Source organism: Dermacentor silvarum, chromosome 7 (genome assembly GCF_013339745.2).
Source record: "Dermacentor silvarum isolate Dsil-2018 chromosome 7, BIME_Dsil_1.4, whole genome shotgun sequence".
NCBI classification, from domain to species: Eukaryota; Metazoa; Arthropoda; class Arachnida; order Ixodida; family Ixodidae; genus Dermacentor; species Dermacentor silvarum.
In genome coordinates this window covers 96,707,668-96,728,407 of record NC_051160.1, presented here as the reverse complement: position 1 = coordinate 96,728,407, position 20,740 = coordinate 96,707,668, and the positions used below count along the sequence as shown (strand labels likewise).

General features: G+C 42.9%; 1 protein-coding gene across 6 annotated transcripts in view; it reads left to right on the top strand.

The window, feature by feature from the left end:
• LOC119458301 (uncharacterized) overlaps nt 1-19,005 on the top strand; it is a 125,255-nt gene extending 106,250 nt beyond the window's left edge. For 5 of the 6 annotated variants that reach the window (XM_049671044.1, XM_037720135.2, XM_049671042.1 and 2 more), the window contains exon 6: nt 18,572-19,005. In XM_049671044.1, coding sequence (XP_049527001.1) covers nt 18,572-18,777 — 206 coding nt within the window. In that variant the 3' untranslated portion in view covers nt 18,778-19,005. Of the gene's footprint in view, nt 1-3,035; nt 3,105-9,172; nt 9,310-9,371; nt 9,452-13,063; nt 13,145-18,571 lie in introns of all 6 variants that reach the window. The other variant, XM_037720134.2, reaches the window with a different exon arrangement.
• Nucleotides 19,006-20,740: the final 1,735 nt, after the last annotated feature.

Sequence of the window (20,740 nt, the reverse complement as noted above, 5' to 3'; positions counted from 1 at the left end):
TTGTCCTGCAGAAGGTATATGGCAAATAATTGAAGTGAACGCTAATTCTATGTCGAGGGAGCTCGATCCAATGCAGTCTGAAAGGAAAGCCATAGTCCTGGGCGTCCTACGTGCAATCTTCGCCGCATTTGAACTTATCTGACTCGCGGTGTACGGCAATGTGCCGAAGGTCGTGCCCAATGAGTTGGTAGAATTCCGCAAAAAGAATGCAACACAGCACTATAGAAGCGCTTCCTAAAATGACTCAACGAAGTGTCATGCCGAGCGCATGGTGGCACAGGTGAAAGTTACTCTTGAAATGGTTATCGTTGAAACAGAACAATGCCAGATAGCATGATTTTTGTCCAACAGCACACAACGGGAATGTACGGAAAAAACACAGGGCAGAAATTATGTTTGTAAGAAAGCCTATGATACTTCTGGATTGCGTGAAGCGAAATCATCAAGTAACAAGCAATGTACCTTAATACCAAAAAGAGCAAGAGCTTATTCCCACGCTAGATGAACCATCTCTTTTCAGAATTTCTCCCGTGAGCAACCCTGAATTTCTAGCGCAGTTGTTTGACAAAAATTACTATTGTGGAGACTGAAGATGGCGCAGACATTAGCCGGCTCGTGTATTATGTGCATCTAGACAAGGTCACAAGATGCTGCTATTTTCCGGCATCATTACATTCAGCAATCCTGTTGCTTGAAAGAAAAATCAATACAGACCGAATCAGCCTTACCCTTCGTATAAATCGACATCCATGTTTTCATAATAGAAAAACGAGACAAGCAGTTCAAGAAGATTGTTCTGCCCCACACACAATTTTGTGACAACCGCGCGCAACAATACTAAGCGGCACAGCCCTCCCGTGTAAAAACTATATTTATGCCGCACTGGTAAACGGTCTCAAATAGTACAGGTCCACGGCTATCTCTCATCATCAAAGCTAATTAACGTAGGAGTTCCACAGGGATCAATTTAAGGCCCACTTTTAATTTGGATGTTAATAATGACTTACCCACTATTCTTGCTAAGACCAAGTGCATACTTTACGCTGATGAGACTACCATCCTTACACCCAGTAAAACAATTGCCACACTCCAGTCTAACCTTAGCAACGACTTAAATATTATTACTTTATGCTGCCATAATATTCACCTGCAAATTAATCCCACTAAACATCATTTGTGGTGTTCTATTTTCCGCGAATTTCAATCGACGTTCAACTTCTGTTAACATTCATGATCACGTCGTACAAGTTTCGAACGAAGCGCGGTTTCTCGGTGTCATCTTAGATACGGAACTAAAATTTTACGGACACACCCGATCACTTGTGAAAAAGATTGCATTTGGCATCCACATTATCATCAAGACAAGAACTTATTTTCCACCTCACATCGTACGTTCTTTGTATTTTCCTTATATTCATAGCTACCTTTCGTACTGCGTATCGTCACGGGCCAATACGTAGTTAATCCATATTGAACACATGCAGCGACTTCAGAACCAAGCTATATGACTAATGACTTTCACCCTGTTTCAGTCGTCCTGCAGGTCACTTTTCCCTAAACTTAACATTCTCCTGTTACGACAATTATTCCGTCAGAAACTATCAATAATTTTATATAGACTCATCACACATGATATCATCATTAAATGTATTGGCCCAGAACACTTTACTAACAACAGTACCCGGTTTTCCATGCGCAATAATCTTCTTTTACCTGTCGTAAAGACAAATTACGGCAAGTTCACAGCCCTCTTCTCCGGCATAGCCATATGGAATTCATTACATCTCGAAACAAAATCATCACACAACGTTCATACATTCACAGCGCGCACCAAGAAATATTTCATTCAGGAATTAACCGACTCATTTGAATTTCCTAATTATATATTAATGTTTTCTTGCTGTATACGTTTTGATTTTGTATAGGAAATTGATATTATTGATATAATACGAGTTTGGTCTCCTATGTCGGATTGATTATACTTGTTATATTTGTTTTATTCTGTTTGTTTCCACGCTTTCGATTATTTTTCAGATTCTTTTAAGAATTAGCATCGCAATTAACCTATGTGTCCAATTACTTGTTATAGATTATCAACTTACCTAATTATCATTATTATTATTGCTCACGTGACCATACTTGTTTGCTATTTTTTGTATAATTACCGTATTTATGTAATCATAGGTTGTCCCCCTGACAGTTTTTTGAAAACTCTGGGACCTCCTCCTCTAATACTGCTACCATGTAGCTCCAACATGACTGTTGCAATAAATTTGACTTGACTTGACTAGTGCTTCACTAGGATGAACGAAAGTAACATATTGTCACAGTATGTAATTTGGAAAGAAGAGGACATGGTTGGTGCCTTGGGAGACGAAGAATAAGATTCTGGATTTCGCTTCTCTACGCAGCCATTAAAACCCATTTGTAAATACTAGTACGCTTCTTCCTTCCCGTAACATTATCTTTGAAGTAGACGACCACGGAAGGCCACCAAGATATAATATGCTAAGGGCGTGTGTGGTAGACGTGCTGCTGAAGCTTCTTGCCTTATAACAGGCTTTTTCTTTCTCTCTTGGGGGGTTCTTTGTCATCATACTATATATGCGTTCTTGTAAGCATATGTCAAATAATTCCAGTACATTTATTTGTGCGGAAAAGAAGATTTCATTCTACTTATTCACAGACGTGTATACCCTTGGCACCTTCCACACCAAAGCCTCCACCAGCCGACTGCTGAGTTTCGCTGCACTCAAACGTCTTTTTAAAGTAAAATGTCGATTCATGAAGGTAAAATATCAGGAAGGAGAGGCAGATCACTTCCCTTTATTCTTCTTCTCTTTCAAGGATCTTCCTTTTGAAATACGTTTGCGTTTGCATTGGAGGCTTATGGCTGATCCATAGGTCGATGTAGTCAAGTAACTGGATATTTTAAACAAAATATAATGTACTTTATATGGCAAATAGTAACTCTCTCTTACTCATGTGTCCGTATATGTATGTGCAAACTAGCAACTATGTTTTCTTCTTTGCAGAGCATGACGCGTCTAAACAAGCGACATCGCCTTTATCCAGCGCACTGTAACAAAGGCACCATTGCAAAAGTAAGCAACCGAGAACATACAACTGATAGTAAACATTACCTTTTATGGTGCTGTTTCTACAGAAAATAAGGTACAATACTGAAGTGTTGTTGTACTCAAGGTTTACCTAATATAGAGTGCCGAATAATTAAACCAACCAGATGCTTGTACAAAAAATTAGAGCGCTTGTTGTAGGCTATACATAAGGTAACTGCATTTCGGTCATTCCACGCCAGTGGTCTCAGACATTGCTCTCGACTCTGCGATTCTATTCTCGAAAAATTGTGCCCATTCATTTTGGTGCACTATTTGCCCTCGTAAAGTATTTTATTACGTATAGCAATGATATAAACACTTCAGGCGCATAACCGCCGTCGTCATCGCCGTGCCTGTCATGTTCCGTATAAAGTCCAAGTGCGATAACATCGTCGCCGCACGCCGTATGCTGTATGTGCGAGTGTGCACCGACAACGGTGGCTCGATCGCGGGCGCGAGGGAGTAAAGGAGGGAGGTAGCGCGTCTTCTTACATCGTGCGTACGGTACCAAGGGGCAGGGAGGGAGGGCTAAGCGTTTTACTCCGGCAGCGTCTGCGTATGGCCAACACCACCTAGGCAGCACAAGGCCTATTTACTCCGATCCATGACGTCATGCTACCGGGCCCGACTGCCATAGAATCTAATGGCGACGCTCCCGAGTAAGCAACAGTGATTTTGACTTCACGGCTTTCGTCACGCCAGCCTTGGCAATGGAAATTTCGGGCCAGGTACCTTGACGTCATGGATCGGAGTGAACAGGCCTTATACTGTCTAGATGGTGCTATCTTGAAAGCGATCTGCCATGGGGAAAGTCTGAGCCGAGTGCTGATAAATTCGTATGTGCTGCGTTCTCGCCGCTTAGTTCACGATGAAGCGAAATACAGCACGAAACTCAATTCGCTCGCTGCTGCTGCGTTTTCTCGCCCCAGCGTTTTCACAGCGAATGTGCGCGGTCATCGAGTGAGAGGTGTTCATGTTTACTTGTGCGCGAGTCACACCAGTGACACTGCATATAACTTAGTAAGTGAATGTTTGCAAATTTATACCGCCGATAAAACTACTATCCTTACTTCATATAGATGTCTACTAATTTGCTATCGCAATCGATGCTTCACATTTCCGGCGCAACTGCGACTTTTCCTTTTTGCGAGAATAATTTTCGTCTCTCTCTTAGCGTCATTTGAATGTTTCCGTGGTGGGCGAAGCCTAGGCTGCGATAGAACAATACTACACGGGCCTAAAAAGCATCAGCTGGGTGCTACAAAACGAATTACGCTTTATATAAAGACAGGAAGAACTTATACAATGTTGTACTTTCGTATTATCGTGAAAAGCAGAGCCAGGGTTTACGACAATGGACGTCTGGCAAAAATAAAGATGTCTCGGAGCCAGCAGTGGCCCCTGCGGCATCTGAGGCGGGGCTAAAGCTGCTCACGTTCATTGTGTTGAGCTGGAAAACTGTGCATAGGACACATCTCGAGCTTGCGTCACCCTAATTACAAAAATTCATAGCCCTTCCAATACTGTGAAGATGGAAGCCAGCGAAGCTGTGACAATGGTGGGTCTGTATAGTGAATATTGCTATAGGGAGTTTATATATCATCATTATTGACTATATTGAGCGTCGTAGGCATGTTCGTCAAAAAGAAAGGACACCGGCGTCTTGTTTTCGCGCGGCGCGATGGCCAAGAAGTGCGCTTGCTGCGCCAAGTCCGCCCCATCGTCATAGACTTACGTATGAGCCACAGCGTTTATATCCGCGGTACACTGCATGGCATCGTCAGGTTCCTGACGTCCGGATCCTGAAAGATATGGTCAAGCAAGCGTCCGTCCAATAGCGAGTCCAAAGCGCAACTGCTGATGACAACGCTAGCGCGAACTCTACATCATGAGGCAAAGGGGCACAACGATTAAGGCTCATTCACACTAGGCCTACACGACAACGATTTTGGTCTGCCGACTGTTGGCGACAGCAGTTTACAGGACGGAAACGCTGCGGCCAACGGTTTAAACGAAGGAAAACGCTGTCGCCAACAGTCGGCAGACCAAATCGGTGCCATGTCGGCATAGTGTGAATGAGCCTCCGAGGCGGCACGTCCCACTTTCACTTGTGAAAGAGGCATCGGCGGTGGAGAGCGCTCTAACAATGGGCCATACATCATCCGTTTTGATACATGTGCTAAGGCACAACTGACGGGAAATCGCCACGCACATGGAGCCTTAAATGTGCACGCCGGTCAGTCAACTCCTGGATCTATTGGAACGTAGCCCTTAACAGCTTCGCTGTAGAAGAGACACCAATACGAAGCCTAGAGAAGGACATCAGTGTTCGTATTGTCGCGTTCAGCATGCTGGAAAAAGTCGTCAGACATTATAGCAAAGAGGGACAAAGATGTTGACCTGCATACATTTTGGTTCTTTGTGATTAAAAATACCAGGTCGAAGTACAGGGAAAACACGGGGAATGTGGTAGATAAAAATTCAAGACCATGAGCAACACGAGAACAAGACGAGAGCAGGGCCAACGTTTGGACAAGTCGACGTGTCTTTTTGAAGGCGACACATGCTCTCCTCGGCACGGTTCTTCTAACGGGGCGAGAGGGAAAGGCGGGTGGGCGAGGTAACCAGCAAGGGTGTGTTTGCGGTGAGGGTGTAGAATTGAAAAGAAAGTTAATGCGCTACTGATCATCGGCGGAGTAATATGAGGCAGCGCCGTATGTTAGCCGCTTGACGTGTGATTGTCGGTTCCTCTTTTCGTGGAAGGCGGCTGGACGACGGAGAGGGGGGGTTCTGCTCCGCTGGAGGCCGACTGTCGTGTCTCGGAAAGAGAGAATAAAGTTAGCGGCGTAAAAATGATGCTAGCGGAAAAAAAGGATAAACATATATATAAAAGAACGAAACCAAGGGATGACAGGAAAGGGAGGTTGGAATAATATTGACAACCTAATAAGAAAAAAAATAGAAAAAATGAAAAATAACTAGGTGATGTTGCCTATAATTTTAACTTTAGCATAGCGAATAGATTCTAAAGCTCCTTTTGGAACGTTCATGCTTATTGGTTGCAATGTCTTGAACTTGTGGATGAGGTATAATTCTCTATATTTTCTGTCTCGCGCAGAACGAAAATTTCATTGAAGTATGTAGAGTTAAGTTCATCAAAGTTATGACCTGGTTGGTTGAAAGGCTCGGCGACGGCTTTGGGAAGCTTTTTAGATGTGTCCGCGCGATATCCCTCCTGACGTTCATTGACTGTCCCGTTTCGCCAATATATTGTTTCTTACAAAAGGAACACAGAAGCATATAAAAAACTTATGAACTAGTGCAAGAAAAAATACTTTTCACTTCGTGTGTACAGCTATTGGCGGTGATTTTAATTTAAAGGTACCTTTGAAGGTGCTTCCAGGTTTTGGACCGGGGGTGAAAACATGCTTTTATTACGGGTGAATTATGTAGGCTGACTTTTGCATGCACCAACATGTCTTTAAGGTCTCTGTTGCGGCGATAGGTAACCCTTGGTACATCCGGGAACCACTTTTCTCTGACGCTCGTTAGTTGATAATATTGGGTGGTGTATATTGGGATGTTCTTTAGGTTTGGGAGGGCATTAGAACGTTTTGTTCTAAAGGCTGGCGGCAAATCATATTCTGCTGTAGGTTATTTCTTAGCTAATGCCGACTGAGTCTCTAATCTTGACGCGACGTCAAAAGCCCGGTCGAGAGGAATTTGCGGATAGTTTTGTTCCGCTAGCGTTACTTTAAGGTCATTTAGGTGGTGGGTATAAACATTGTCTTGATGACAGATTCTTCTTATTCGTTTTCCTTGTCCGCCACAAATTCCTCGCTTGCAGTGTCGCGGGTGATGACCGATGTAGTCTAAGTGCTCCTGGCTATCCGTATGCTTCCAGTGAAGTGTCGTTCTCAGCTTTCCCTTTTCTATGTGAGCCGTTGTGTCGAGTGAGTTGATTGGCTAGGATAGTGGTGAGCAGTAAATTTAATAGTGGGGTGAAAGCGGTTGAAATGGCTAATTAGGCCGGTAAGCGCGTTTTGCAGTGTTCCCATATTATGAATATGTCGTCAGTGTAAGGTAGGTAGCTGTGGGGTTTTAAAGGGAATAATTTTATCAGGTTTGGTTCAAGCTGTCCCATGAAAATGTTGGCATACGGGGGAGCAAATGGTGTTCCCATGCTTCTGCCGAAAGTTTCCAGGTAGTGAATAGAATCGAGTTGGAAATAGCAGAGCGTGAGAACTAAATCGACAAGTGACAGGTAATCTTCAAGAGCGTGCGCTTGAGGATTGACTGCGAGGGACATCGACATGGCTTCAATTCCTTCACTCATGGGTATGTTAGTGTCATGGGTATGTTAAACATCTAAAGTTACTAGAATAGCGCGGTCGGAGAGGACTTGGTTGGCGTTGATCGAGTCAATAATTCAAATGAAGTGGGGCGTACCTTGAACAAATAGTGGTAGGGTGGTTGGGATGTTTGACAGATGGTGATTTAGGAATATAGATATTGACTAGGTAGGTATGTTGTTATTTGACACTATAGGCTGCCTGGATTTCTGCAGTAAATATTTCTTCTACGGGAACCCTATGTACTTTAGGAAAACGTAAAAGCGGCCGGCTTCTTTGTTATTGGGCATCATGAAGCGATATTCAGACTGCGTGATTAGTTCCTGGGGCAGGAGCGCCGCTATGGTACTTTGCACAAGGTGGCTGCAAACCGAAGATGGGTTAGAGTCAATTTTTTGAAATGGGCGTGCTGACTCAGTTCTTTAAAAACCTCATTTTTTTACTTTTCATAAGCCAGATTATGATACTGCTGCCTTTGGCCGCTAGTTTTATTACAGCCTGCAGATAGCCAGCAGTATTTAAACTACACCAGTCATCACCCGCGACACTGCAAGCGAGGCATTTTTGTCGGACAAGCGAAGCGATTAATCAGAATCTGTAGCCAACACAACTATTATATCCTGACACCTAAATTACCCTAAAGTAACGCTAGCGGAACGAAACCACCCACAAATTCCTCTCAGCCAAGCTATGCCAAACTTCAAAGCATAGGCAACATCACTTAGTTATTTTTCATTGAGCTGGTTACTTTTTTTTCGTTAATCGATTTTTTTCTAGGAGCACCACTTTTCTGCCGCTAGTTTTATTCTCTCCGTCTGACACGATACTTCTCTGACCTCCAGAGAAACAGATACCACCCCCCCCCCCCCTCCCCGTCGTCCAAATCTCTACCACGATAAGAGTAACCTACAATGACCCGTCAAGCGGCTAACGCACGGCGCTGCCTCAAATTCGTCCACCGACTATCAGTGCCGCACTATCTTTCTTTTCAATTCTACACCCTCGCCGCTAACACACTCTCGCTCGCTACCTCACCCACCCGCCTTACCTTCTCTCCCCTTTAGAATAACCCTACCTGTATATAATGTGTCGAGGAAGAGCATATTTCGCTTTGAAGAAGACAAGTCCACTTGTAGAAACGTTTGCTCTTGCTCTCACCTTGTTCTCGTCTTGCTCATCGTTTTAAATTTTAAGACTTGTACGGTAGCCCCGTATCTACTTTTATGAAAGCTTCTTCAGTTGCTCTCAACCATAATACTTCCCCTAAAGCAACAAGGCTTCACATGCATCCTTTACGCTCTAGTCTTATTTTTCTTTGTCGTCTAAGTTGCATTTTAGATATTGCGTATGCGGGTGACCTGCAAGCTAGTTTTATTTTCCCATTTACAAAAGTGGTCATATATCGCCATAGAAACGTTTGCCAGCTACAGCAACTGGCCGTTTGCAAACTTTGATGATTATGACTATGCTATCCTGTGCTTCGTGAGACTGAATGGAAGGAAATATGGTGTACTGTATATTCTGACAGTGGTTATTCTGATGTACAGAAGCTATATACCTTGAACAGCAAATATATAAATACTCACAACCTCAATATCTTCCTCTGTAATTACGTTTCATTTATACGATAGTGTTTATACGTTTAAAAGTTGGAAGTGTAGCATTTAGAAGCTCACACGGACGTATTTCTGCTTCTTTCAGTTCCTGTGCACGAAAGAGCCGATATGGTTATATAACACCACCGGACTTCCCAACCGTAATTGTGAAGTGGATCAAACGATGAATATGAACCAAACTTCAATTCACCTGTTGCGATTACTTTACGAAAGCGGCACGAAGTATAATGAATATTCACATTATAATTTATGTGTTGCATTTACATATGTTCTTCTTTTCACAGAAAAACAATCAACATAGAAGGGACATTTGACCAAAAGAATGTAAAGCGCTTATTTCTTCATATTCCAAGTACCACAAAAGGTAGAGCTGCTTTCTTGTTTCGAATTCACGCTTAAAGAAGTGCTTACATATTTATTAAAGCACATGTTCATGTACTTGTCAAGTCAGGGTGTTAAGAAAATGTTGAATCACATGTATGTAACGAAATGTGTCTTCAAGAAATGGTGACATATTAGTGCCTACCAGAGGAAAATAATTGCTTCTGGTATCATGCATTTCTAGACATATGAGTTACCACGTAAGTGACGTCTCGCGGCTGGAACGCTTCACAAAATTGGTCAGATACTTGAGAAGGAAACAGAGTTGTTATATTAGATACACCAGCAAATACTTTAATTCACCACGTAAAAGATACACATCGGAAAAAGCAGCAAAGTTTCACGTTAACAAAAAATCGGTATTTATATGTCTACAAACAAGAAAGGCTAATAGGAAAATTTGCATACAGCATAATTTTTGCAGTTAATAAAAAAAAGAATTCAATTACCGCAAAAAATTTCTTGAGTGCACTGACCGTTAAAGAGGCCTAAAATGTCAGTGGAACCCATGCATGTGTAAGATCCGGTTACAGCGCAGCTTTCTTGGACATCTACTGAAATATCTGCACGTATTCTACGTTGCAAAATGTTGAACGATAATTTCACGCTCTGGTCCCATACTTGCCTTCTTTCACTGCGGAATTCCTCACTTCTTTGTCCCATGCCCAATTGCACATACGCAGTTTTCTACTTGGACACATGCGCAGGGCCACTTGCGCAGTTGCACTTTTCCAATGGCCATACTTGTTACCCGGGCGCATACCCAGTAATACGTACCCAATGCCACAATTTGTAAATTCGACAAGACAGCATCAACGATCAGTCATGACCTTTAAAGTGGTGAAGAGGCAAACAAACGTTCGCGTTAAAACAACACCCTGTTAAACGTTGTATATTGGGCACAATCATTGTAACTGGTACCTGTTCAGATGCTCATCGATACCAACAAAATAAGTGCGAAAATTTGAAATCCGAGGTAAAGGTTTAAAGCAGCGTTGAAAAAGTGGCTGCAGGCTTCTGCGTCTAAGCGGGGGAGCCCTTCTTCAGTGCTGCATAAGACGGCTGCATACTGTGGCTCGTGATATGAAAAAGAAAGCGTGTTTTGTACATATCAAATTAAGTACGGTGTTGAAATTTATGCCTGAACATCCTCTCACCACCTTCTGACTGCGTCCCCATAGCCGATGTGCTGCTTTCCATCGATATTCTACCTCGCAATTATTATTGTGAAACATTACTGGACTACGTTCCCGCCCTGTATCCTTGGTACTAGTCAGGAATCGGGGTAGGCACCTGATCTGTCCGCATTCGCGGCGGTTTCGGTTATAATGTTAGCAGGTATTTCCTTTTTACGTCACACGTTATCCCTTTGTGGCACTCCAGATATTACCGTTGTACGCTTTAGTGCATACAGCCTTATTTATAGTAAAGCATTCTTTGCCTATTGCAGTCGGTGGAAAGGTTGCTGGCTCGGCTCACAGGCGGCCCTCTCATAAAAAGTTCCGTGCTTGATAGTCTGATATAAAGTAGAGATGCTCATACTTTTACCTCGATGATATATCTATCAGGCCACACACGCCTGCATGAAACGCGAGCGTAAGACGTTTTAAACAGCTACGCTGTAAAATTCCATAGCTCTAATGGCCTTGCTTACACAAAAGCCCACTCACAGCAATTGAGTCCGTTCTCATTTACTTACTTTTTAATGCCATAGCGTTAATTAAGGGACCCGTGTCGCAAAAAAACCGCCGTCGGCAACCAGCGTGCGATGCGGGTGGCGGAGAAAACACCCAAGCACCCCGACCTCGCAGTTCCTCTACGTGGTGCAAGGTTTTGGTGAACAAAAATTGAATTTCTCACAGTGAAATCTCTCAGGAAAAAGGTAAAGTACGACTTTACCATTCAGCGTCGGATTCGCCGTCCGACTCTTTACCAATCGGCGTCGGAATTTGTAATTTGAATGTACGAGAAAACCTAATTCTGCTATGAGGAAACTCAAACACAAACCCCTTTTCGAGCATTTCTACCAGACCTACAGCCTCGCGTTGCGATGCGAACGGGTCCCCATAACGCTATCGCGTTTTACTCTTAAAGGCGAAGCATAAGCGTCCTCCACTTTTTTTTATGCCAGGCGGTTTGCGGCCCCTAGCGTTCTATTCTATCTTTCTACCCTCCCACTTCCACCTCGGAGCTGGAACGCGAGTTAACTTCGAGGTGGTACACGCGTCCTTCACCTGCGATAACAGCGAATTACCCAAAAAGGGAGAACATTCTCAGGCACTGCCTATACTTTTGGTCACATGCTTGAAAAAGTGACCGTTATTTTCATCATCATCATAAGCATCAGTCCATATTTATGTCCACTGCAGGACGTAAGCCTCTCCTGCGACCTCCAATCACCCCTATCTAGCGCTAGCTGATTACAACTTGCGCCTGCAAATTTCCTAACTTAATCACACCACCTAGTTCCCTGCCAGCCTGGACAGCGCTTCTCTTCTCTTGGTATCCATTCCGTAACTCTAATGGTCCACCGGTTATCCATTCTACGCATTGCATGGCCTGCCCAGCTCCATTTTTCTCCCTTAGTGTGAATTAGAGTATCGGCTATCCCGATTTGTTCTCTTTATCAGTCACTTTATCATACGTCAAAAAGAGTGAAGGTGAAAGCCTGCGCGCTCAAGAGACATTAAATAAATTACTTGCTATTCTCATTCGAATGCGTTGTTACTTCTCATTATACTTGTTTTTTTTCAACCAAAGGTCCCGGGTTGGAGTGCCCTAATTGACGTTACCATAATTAACTGTGCCTTGATTAACCTCGTCCTAATAACACCTAAGGTCTTGGCTTCAATTCCCAATAAAGGTAAATGGTGCGACTCCCACCAAAGGTCGTGGGTCAGAGTGTTTTATTTAACTCTGTATTAATTAAATGTGCCCTAATTAAAATCGCCTCAGCGCCAAAGGTGGTGGGCTCAACTTTCACAGAAGCTAGAGGGTTCGACTTCCACCGAAGGTCGTGGGTTCAAGTGCCTGAATTAACTCTATCTTACTTAAATCGATGACGACGGTGGCCTGCGCACCATCCGAATTGTTGCGTGAGCGTTTCCATATAGGTAAGAAACGATGCCGAGTCGTTGTAGTAAGTGAATCACTACACCGAGTCATCATAGCGTACGATTTCTTCTTCGACGACACGGTTTTCACTCAAGGACGGTGAACGTCGACTGAACGATGACAAATATAAGGCTTTCGCCCTAATCATTTTTATTATCTGTACTCTGTTTTTTGTGCATCTTCACACATGACATAGCTATCCATGACTTGCATCTTCAATGAGAACAATGAGCACTGGGAACAGGGGTAATAAAAAATCGTCGACAGAACTTCTATGCATGGTGCGAAAATGTATCTGTTTTCTCTACGTTGTCTTCATGTGGTGTGACTCACACACAATTTTAGCGCTGATCAATGAAAATAGGACATGTTGCTTCACGCTCAACGCCACATGATGCCTTCAATTCTGCAACTCAGTTGACCCTATAGAAGAAGTTCTTCGGAATTAGGAAGACTCAGTCTAACATTTGTTCTCTTTCAGTAGTGCCTAAAAACCTGACTGAAGACATCGAGTATCTCAGCAAGAAGTTGAGATGTGCTGTGATGAGGATTACATCTGCAGGTTAGATTTATAACATTGTCTTGCTAAAGTAAACGAAGTCAAACTACCCGGCAGCCACATGATGGAATGATTTACTGATAGCCACGTGTAATAATCAAAGCACCCAACCATATAAAGCGGGCTGTCATTATTAAGTTCGTCTATGTGCGTTTTTACGGGCGAAGCTCCTTAGGGTGTGGGTCTGTCCTTCCTCTGTAGTATGTAGTAGTAGTAGTCGTCGTAGTAGGTAGCCACGTCTACTTTTATAAGAAAAAAAATTCCGAAAGTTGTGTCTGTAGCGCGGAATCAAACCAGGGACCCCTCGCTTCCGAACGCGCGGCGTTAACCACTACGCCACGAAGCGCACATAGACACACGCACCACGATGACAATAAATACCCAACATTAACGAAAGATTGCGCGTTTCTAACGCGTTTGTGCTAGCGCGTTACGGCCCGTGTAAGAAGCTGGTGTAAGACGCTGTGGCCTCTCCGCCTTACCCCCGTATTCATAAACGCTCCTCGACTTGAACTTGACTTGCCACCGCCTTGGGCAGTGCGTTCGAAACGCGTTGAAGGCGGTGGCAAGTCAAGTTCAAGTCGAGGAGCGTTTATGAATACGGGGGTTATACTCTCTCAGCAGTCAGGTGATGGCGTCGGCAAACGCGGTGCACGTTCCGGCATGTGTAAGCGGCTGCGTAAGACGCTGTGGCCTCTCCCCCTTACTAGAGAGTACTGCACGTTTCCAACGCGTTTGTGCTAGCGTCCCCTTAAGCGGGAGATGGTGCAATTATAATGAAGGGCGCTGTTATAAAATAGGAATAACGTCACATATGGCGCGTGTCATTGGTGGAAGTCAATCGTTCGATTTAGTGCGGCGAGACTGGGCGAATTACACGGAAGATTCACGGTTTACCGATGATTCCCTCCGGAGCTTCGCCCACTCATCACTCACCCCGTGGATATGCGGTGTTTTTTTTTTACTTTAAAAGAAAAAATTAACGAAATGTGTCCTACCTAACATTATAAACAGCATGCATTCAGTATTTTGTACTTATTGGTGCAATTGATCAAACAAAAAGAACTGTTTCATGGAGACGACACGTGTTTCGTGTAGAAGAGAGAGCTAAGAAAAGCGACTTTATTCGTTTATGAAAAAAGAGAAGCATACAACTGACTTTCTACTCATCATTGTCACCCTACTTATGTTTAGTGAAAAAAAAATATTTTACAGCGATATCCTAAAGAATCATTGTCTTGCCAAGACCCTATTGTGAATGCACAGTTTCTAGCATCCTTCCTGCTCCCAAAAGCTATGGTTAACGCAGCATTGCTTCGATAGAACGAGGAAGTGTACTCTTGAAGAAAACGACAAAGAAAGAATGAACAAGATGTCACTACCAATTATTTCGTATGCAACAGGCCTGCACCTGCCACGCTAGTGTAGCGCAAAAAAACAAGCACACAATAAAGACATCACAGCCAAGACACCCAAAGCCAATTTATTCAAAATCCATACAAGAATCAGAAAAAGGACATACCAACGAATGCCTGTGCATACAGTTGCAAATATATAAAATAAGTGCATAAAGAACTTACATAGTGTCATCGAAATATATAGCGTACACACTTTATATTGATAGAACGATACTTTTCCATAGAAGTCTATTGATAGGGCAAATTTATGAACCAAGGAGAGTGGTCAAAGTGTAGCTTACATACACTTTACTCTTTCTGTTTCATCTGCGACGCTTCTATAAGGTCACATGCTGTTTAGGTCCCCGCTCCTAGTTCCTGTCCTCACGCGGTCAAAAAATAAATACCTGAAAACGAAAGTATACGCGAAACAAGACAAGGTTGGCGTACTTGGTATACGGGGTGACAGTTTTTACGAGTTAGTGGAATTTAAAAATCACCTGTTGTCCTTGAGATTAATTATTTGTCCAAGAGGTGGACATTGTATGCACGAGAAACCAAAACACATATTCAACTAATTAGCAAAAATTCAACAGTTTAATACTTCAACACTTGCTTTATATTACATATTGCAATTCTCTAATTGGGGCCGGTGAAGTTACAAGGCGTATCCGCTTGGAATAAATTCTCAGAATGAAATCAGTTTGGATATATGCGCCATAAAACTCACCGAAAGAAAGGTACTGTTGAGTTACTTGTTTAATAAAGCGCTCTTTTGGACAAAATCAAGCAGAACGTCCATGTATTTCGTCCCATACTTTGGGAAATATTTTTTCGAAACTGAAGTCATGTTGAAAATTCCTGCCGAGTGAATGCGTCGTGCAAGCTGACCTGCTACAAATCGTAAATTGATATATGTGCCCTAAAGTAACTACTTAGAAAGTTGCTTCATACATGTTTGTGAATAAGTTGAATATGCGTTTCAATTTCTCGGGCTACTAATGTATGCCTCTACGAATAATAACGCTCAAGGACAAGAAATATGCTATCACCATACGCCACTTTTGAAAATTCCGGAAAACCGAGAAATTATCACCCTGTGCGTATTAAACGTACTGAAATCGGAGCAATACTGTGATGCAAAGTTGAAGGATTCTATGATATCTTCAAATTGTTTGCATTATTTTCTTCACTTCATTGTTAGAGAATTCACTTTTTTTTTCTCCGCACGCACTATTTCGTTTTTTCATGTTAGGTTTTTTGATTGGCTTCCTTTTTTTACGCGCATGTATGTCGACGTTGTCTTTCGCGCCAGCATTAGTTGATACGCCATCTTTTTATTAATCCTAGCGATACTGTAATCAATGGCGCAATGTGGTTATTTTCAATTGTATTAGAGCTATTATTTTACCTAATATGCCACACATTCTAGATCACGTCTCGTTCAGCCTTCCATTTTGTTAACTCTTGCGCCTCGCTATCGTGCTTGGGATGTGCGATAAGACTTTTTTTTTGACAAAGACAATTTTGCCAATTTTTGATACATAGATAGCACATACACCAAACCCTTGTGAAGCCGCCAACAAGAAGGCTTCGTCTTCAAAAACAAAGCTTCTGCAAATTGGCTTAGTAGTGCGCTATCAGGTGCGCCTCTTCATTTTTCATCAGAATGCACAAACGCTCCCACTGACGGCCACAGATGCCCAGAACCTGGTTTCCTACGATTAGCTATTGATTGGCTGTCGATGGACTATCGCAAGGTATTGGCCACGTATTTGGGCTAAGCACCAAAGACCGATTCCACATGAAGCCGCTATAGAGAATGTAAAATGGGGTTAGCAAGTTCTTTATGAGATTCTTAACTTCCTCAATATGTGTTGTGAAGGCACACCATTGCCAAGTTGTCAAGACACCGCAAATATTACGTCTATTGTCCAACAGAATTTATTACGACTGCCGGCCATATGTATCGGTCATCTGGAGGCATCGCGAAGATGTTAACAATGCCGCATATGTTCTGCATAGGTAAAGGTATCTTCGGCAGAGTTCAGTAAAATACTTTTCAGGTATTAACTTGGCTCTATTGAAACTATTCTTTTAAATGAAATTATTTTTCAATTTTTCAGCAGTACTAAATGCCATACGAGAAATCAGGCGTAGAGGTTGAATTTTGATAGAGCATATCAAACCAGATATATCAGGACTACACAAACCCCGAATTTTGAAGCAAGATGTTAATAAGAGTCTATTTTTAGAGATGTTCAATGCTAGCTCTCGTCTACTAATCTTTTTAACAGCGGAGCTGTTTAAGCTTTTCGTTTCACCGCGTAGCGTCCGCAAAAAAATTCGCCTAGCGATAACGTCACTCCGCACAGCTGCGCCTCCCTTTACCTTGCGATAACCAATCGATAGCCAATCAATAGCTAACCGATAATCGATCAATAATCAATAAATTTAGGAAAATGCTCGGGATGACATTGCAGTGCTTAGCTTAGCCCAAATACGTGGCCAATACGTTGCGATAGTCCATCGATAGCCAATCAATAGCTAATCGATAATTGTTGAATAATGAATAAATTCCGGAAAATGCTGGGGATGACTTGGTAGTGCTTAGCCTAGCCCACATACGTGGCCTTGCGATATCAACAATAGCTAATCAATAATCGATCAATTATCAATAAATTCATGAAAATGTAATTGTACATAATAAATGTGGTTGAATCTGACTTGACTCTTCGGTTGCTTCACCAAGCTAACTGAGACATTCTGCAGTCCTTGCATAGCAAGGTCTGTTGCATGGCTAAAAAAATAGCAAGAATCGAGCATTACCTCGCAAAACTTAGCAAAACCGAGCATAATCCGTTAGGACATGACCAACTAGGGGCCGATAAGCTCTGCTGTTTTTTAGCCTTGCTTCGCTACTGAAAGCAACGCATTTGTCCGTAGCGCGGAATCGAACCAGGGACCCCTCGCTTCCGAGCGCGCGGCGTTAGCCCACTACGCCACGAAGCGGACATGGACAAACGCACCACGATGGCTATAAATACCCAACATTAACGAAAGGCCGCGATTCTAGCGCGTTTCTAACGCGTTTTGCTAGCGCGTTACGGCCCGTGTAAAAAGCTGGTGTAAGACGCTGTGGCCTCTCCGCCTTACCTTCAACGCGTTTCGAACGCGCTGCCCAAAGCGGTGGCAAGTCAAGTTCAAGTCGAGGAGCGTTTATGAATACGGGGGGTATACTCTCTCAGCAGTCATGTGATGGCGTCGGCAAACGCGGTGCACGTTCCGGCATGTGTAAATGGCTGCGTAAGACGCTGTGGCCGCTCCCCCTTACTAGAGAGTACTGCACGTTTCTAACGCGTTTGTGCTAGCGTCCCCTTAAGCGGGAGATCCGATGATTCCCTCCGGAGCTTCGCCCACTCATCATCTTTCACCTCGTGGTTCTGCTGTCATTTTTTTAAAATAAAATGATACACCGTAAGTTTTAACGCTTGAAAAAATAGGCTATACAGCTTTAATTGAGAGATCCGCTAAGCCTACGAATAGATTAATTATTGCGTAATTTATTTCTATTAGAGGTGTTTTACTTGTGTAAAGGGGTTCTCTAAATACACAAAACAGTCTACAATATAAAGTGCTCCTAATGTAATGCACTGTCATGCACGGTTTGCAGTAAATTTCATGTGAGAATGATATAAGTAGTACATTCGGCGCGATTCCTGTTCAAAAGACGTGATAATTCGCAAGAAAAATGTGCTTAACTGCTGCGAGTATCAGGTTTGTCATGTAAGGCTTTCCAATAAACTGTACAAGTACACGAAGTAGATAATTTATGCAACAATTTTAAAATTTTTATAGCGCATGCCCAATAATATATATATATATATATATATATATATATTGTTGACATACATTGTTTTCAACTGTTGCAAAAGCATATTATTTCGTAAATATCACATAGTGTGCGATTGCCTCTGGATTTCATTCACGAGAGCTGCTAACCCTTGATTTTTATTCTCTCTCTCTCTCTTAGGCAACCCAGCTATTTATGACCTCCTAGTTCGAAATTCCTCCATCGCGCGGGGCCCTAGCCGTGGCTGTATGAGGAAATTTGCAAACCTCACAAGTACATCATTGCGTATGTACGAACCAAGTTGTCAGGCCATACTGCTCAAAAATGCGGAACCAGAAATCACCATTGGAAGAAAACCTAACCAGGAAAATACGCACCTTCGTTAGGTGATTGTTGCCGCTTTGTCGATACGCGTACGATAGCGTTCTTGGAGGCTGTTGGAAAGTATTGTACGCATTCAGCACATATTTTCAATTTCAAGGCATCCAGCAAGACATGAATACCCCGATGTGTCTCTAGTACTATATTCTTTTTTCTTCTCTCACTATATAAAAAATCTTGTGATGATATTTTACCAGCCAAATAAAATTGGACCTCCAAAACCACATGTTCAAGTTGCCTTCAGGATTCTGCATATTCTTCCAAAAAAATATCAGGCAGCAGTTATAGTGGGGCATCGAGCAGTGAACTGAAGCTGTTTCTGCAGTTTCTTTTTCGTCAGGATTACGTCACTTGGCATCCAAACATTGTCAGGACCCTCAGTTAATGCTATCAGCGCTGCGCCTGCAGTGACTGTCTGTCGAAGACAGGAGACTCCATGTATAAAGAACATCAGCATAAACCGCTACCGTGCACAGGCATTGATCTGGATACCATAGAAAGCACTCTCTTCGTTGCTGTTACTGCAACGGCTGTTGCACTACAACTGTCGCTACTGCAACTGTTGCACTGAACATTGTTACCACAAACCCACAACGCTGTTACTGCAATGGCGATCGAGAGTATGTTAAATGCTTAGGACAAGACATGGAAATGTGTAACTTTCCAGAAAGAGCTATCAGTTCTATTCTAAAAAAAAGCACTAAGTTCAATGTCCATCTCAGTTTAAAAATCTGAGAACTCCACAGCATGCAATTTTTCAGTTGGAAGTGAACACCGTTCAAGCCTTGGTCAAACTCCTGTCCGAGAAATTTGACGTAGTCATAAGCAAGCAGAGGCAACATGACGAGCAAATAATTGCCTTAAAGATACGCGTGACCAGACTTTATGTTATTAGACATGTCCTCCACAGCTGTACATTGATCAAACACCAAATCATTACTGCAGAAGATATCGCGTCCTTAATTAGCATGCCTGGTAAATGTCTGGTAGATGGGCGCTACGGTTACACCTGCACCAGTTATGCCATGCGATATTGTAATAAGACTCTAGGCCCAGCGGCTAAAAAAACGCTGTTTTATCGTTCGTGACTTTCGTCTTTCTATGAACTAATTTCCTGAAAAAATAATGAAGTTCGAACTTATATTTTCCATTCTATGTGAAACGAAGCTTTTTTTTAGGCATTGATTCAAATGTTAAAAAAAAAATTACTGTCCATGCACTCCGTACAAATGGTTAACCAGCGAAGCTGAAAGATGCGGCCCCGGTGTTTATTACGGGCTTAATTCCAATGGTACCTTAAAGTCTTTTTCAATTGTTGGTTACGTCTTTGTGTTTCTTAATGAGGTTACACACACGTTTGGCTGCGACGGACAAAACGACGTCACTGACGGTATGCCCGGAGTCCGCCGTTGTCGCGTGGCCGCTTGCGATTCTACAAAATAAAATTGCTTCAAAATTAAGTCTGTCGGTCACGTAAAACATGAATTGGTGATACCAACTTAACCAATGGCTCATACCCCCGTAAACGAGGCCTGCCCACTACGATGACAGAAGAGACGTGAAATTCTACGATGGAATGATGAGCGGCAACAGAACCACCTGTGGAAGAACACGACGATCTCGAGCCATCACTGATGATGATAGTTTATGCGTACAGGTGACGGACAAATAATTCAGCTAGCCATGTACAGCTTCGCTGAAAAATTGCCCTTCATTCCCGTGTCCTTGTCGTAAATGAAGAAAGAGAGAGAGAAACAACTTTATTTAAATAAAGATCGTGCTTGGTTACTGTGGGTGGAGCCCCTCTTCCAGGGCCCCACTGGCTATTGCGGCGCGCCGGGCCTGGTCAAGGGTCGCCAGTTGGCTTCCCAAGTCCAGTTCGGAGAGTCGCGCCTCCCACGACCAATTGTTTAGTGTATCGTTCAGTAGCGGCGACACGGCGTCTGCCGGACGCTGCGTGCATTGGTA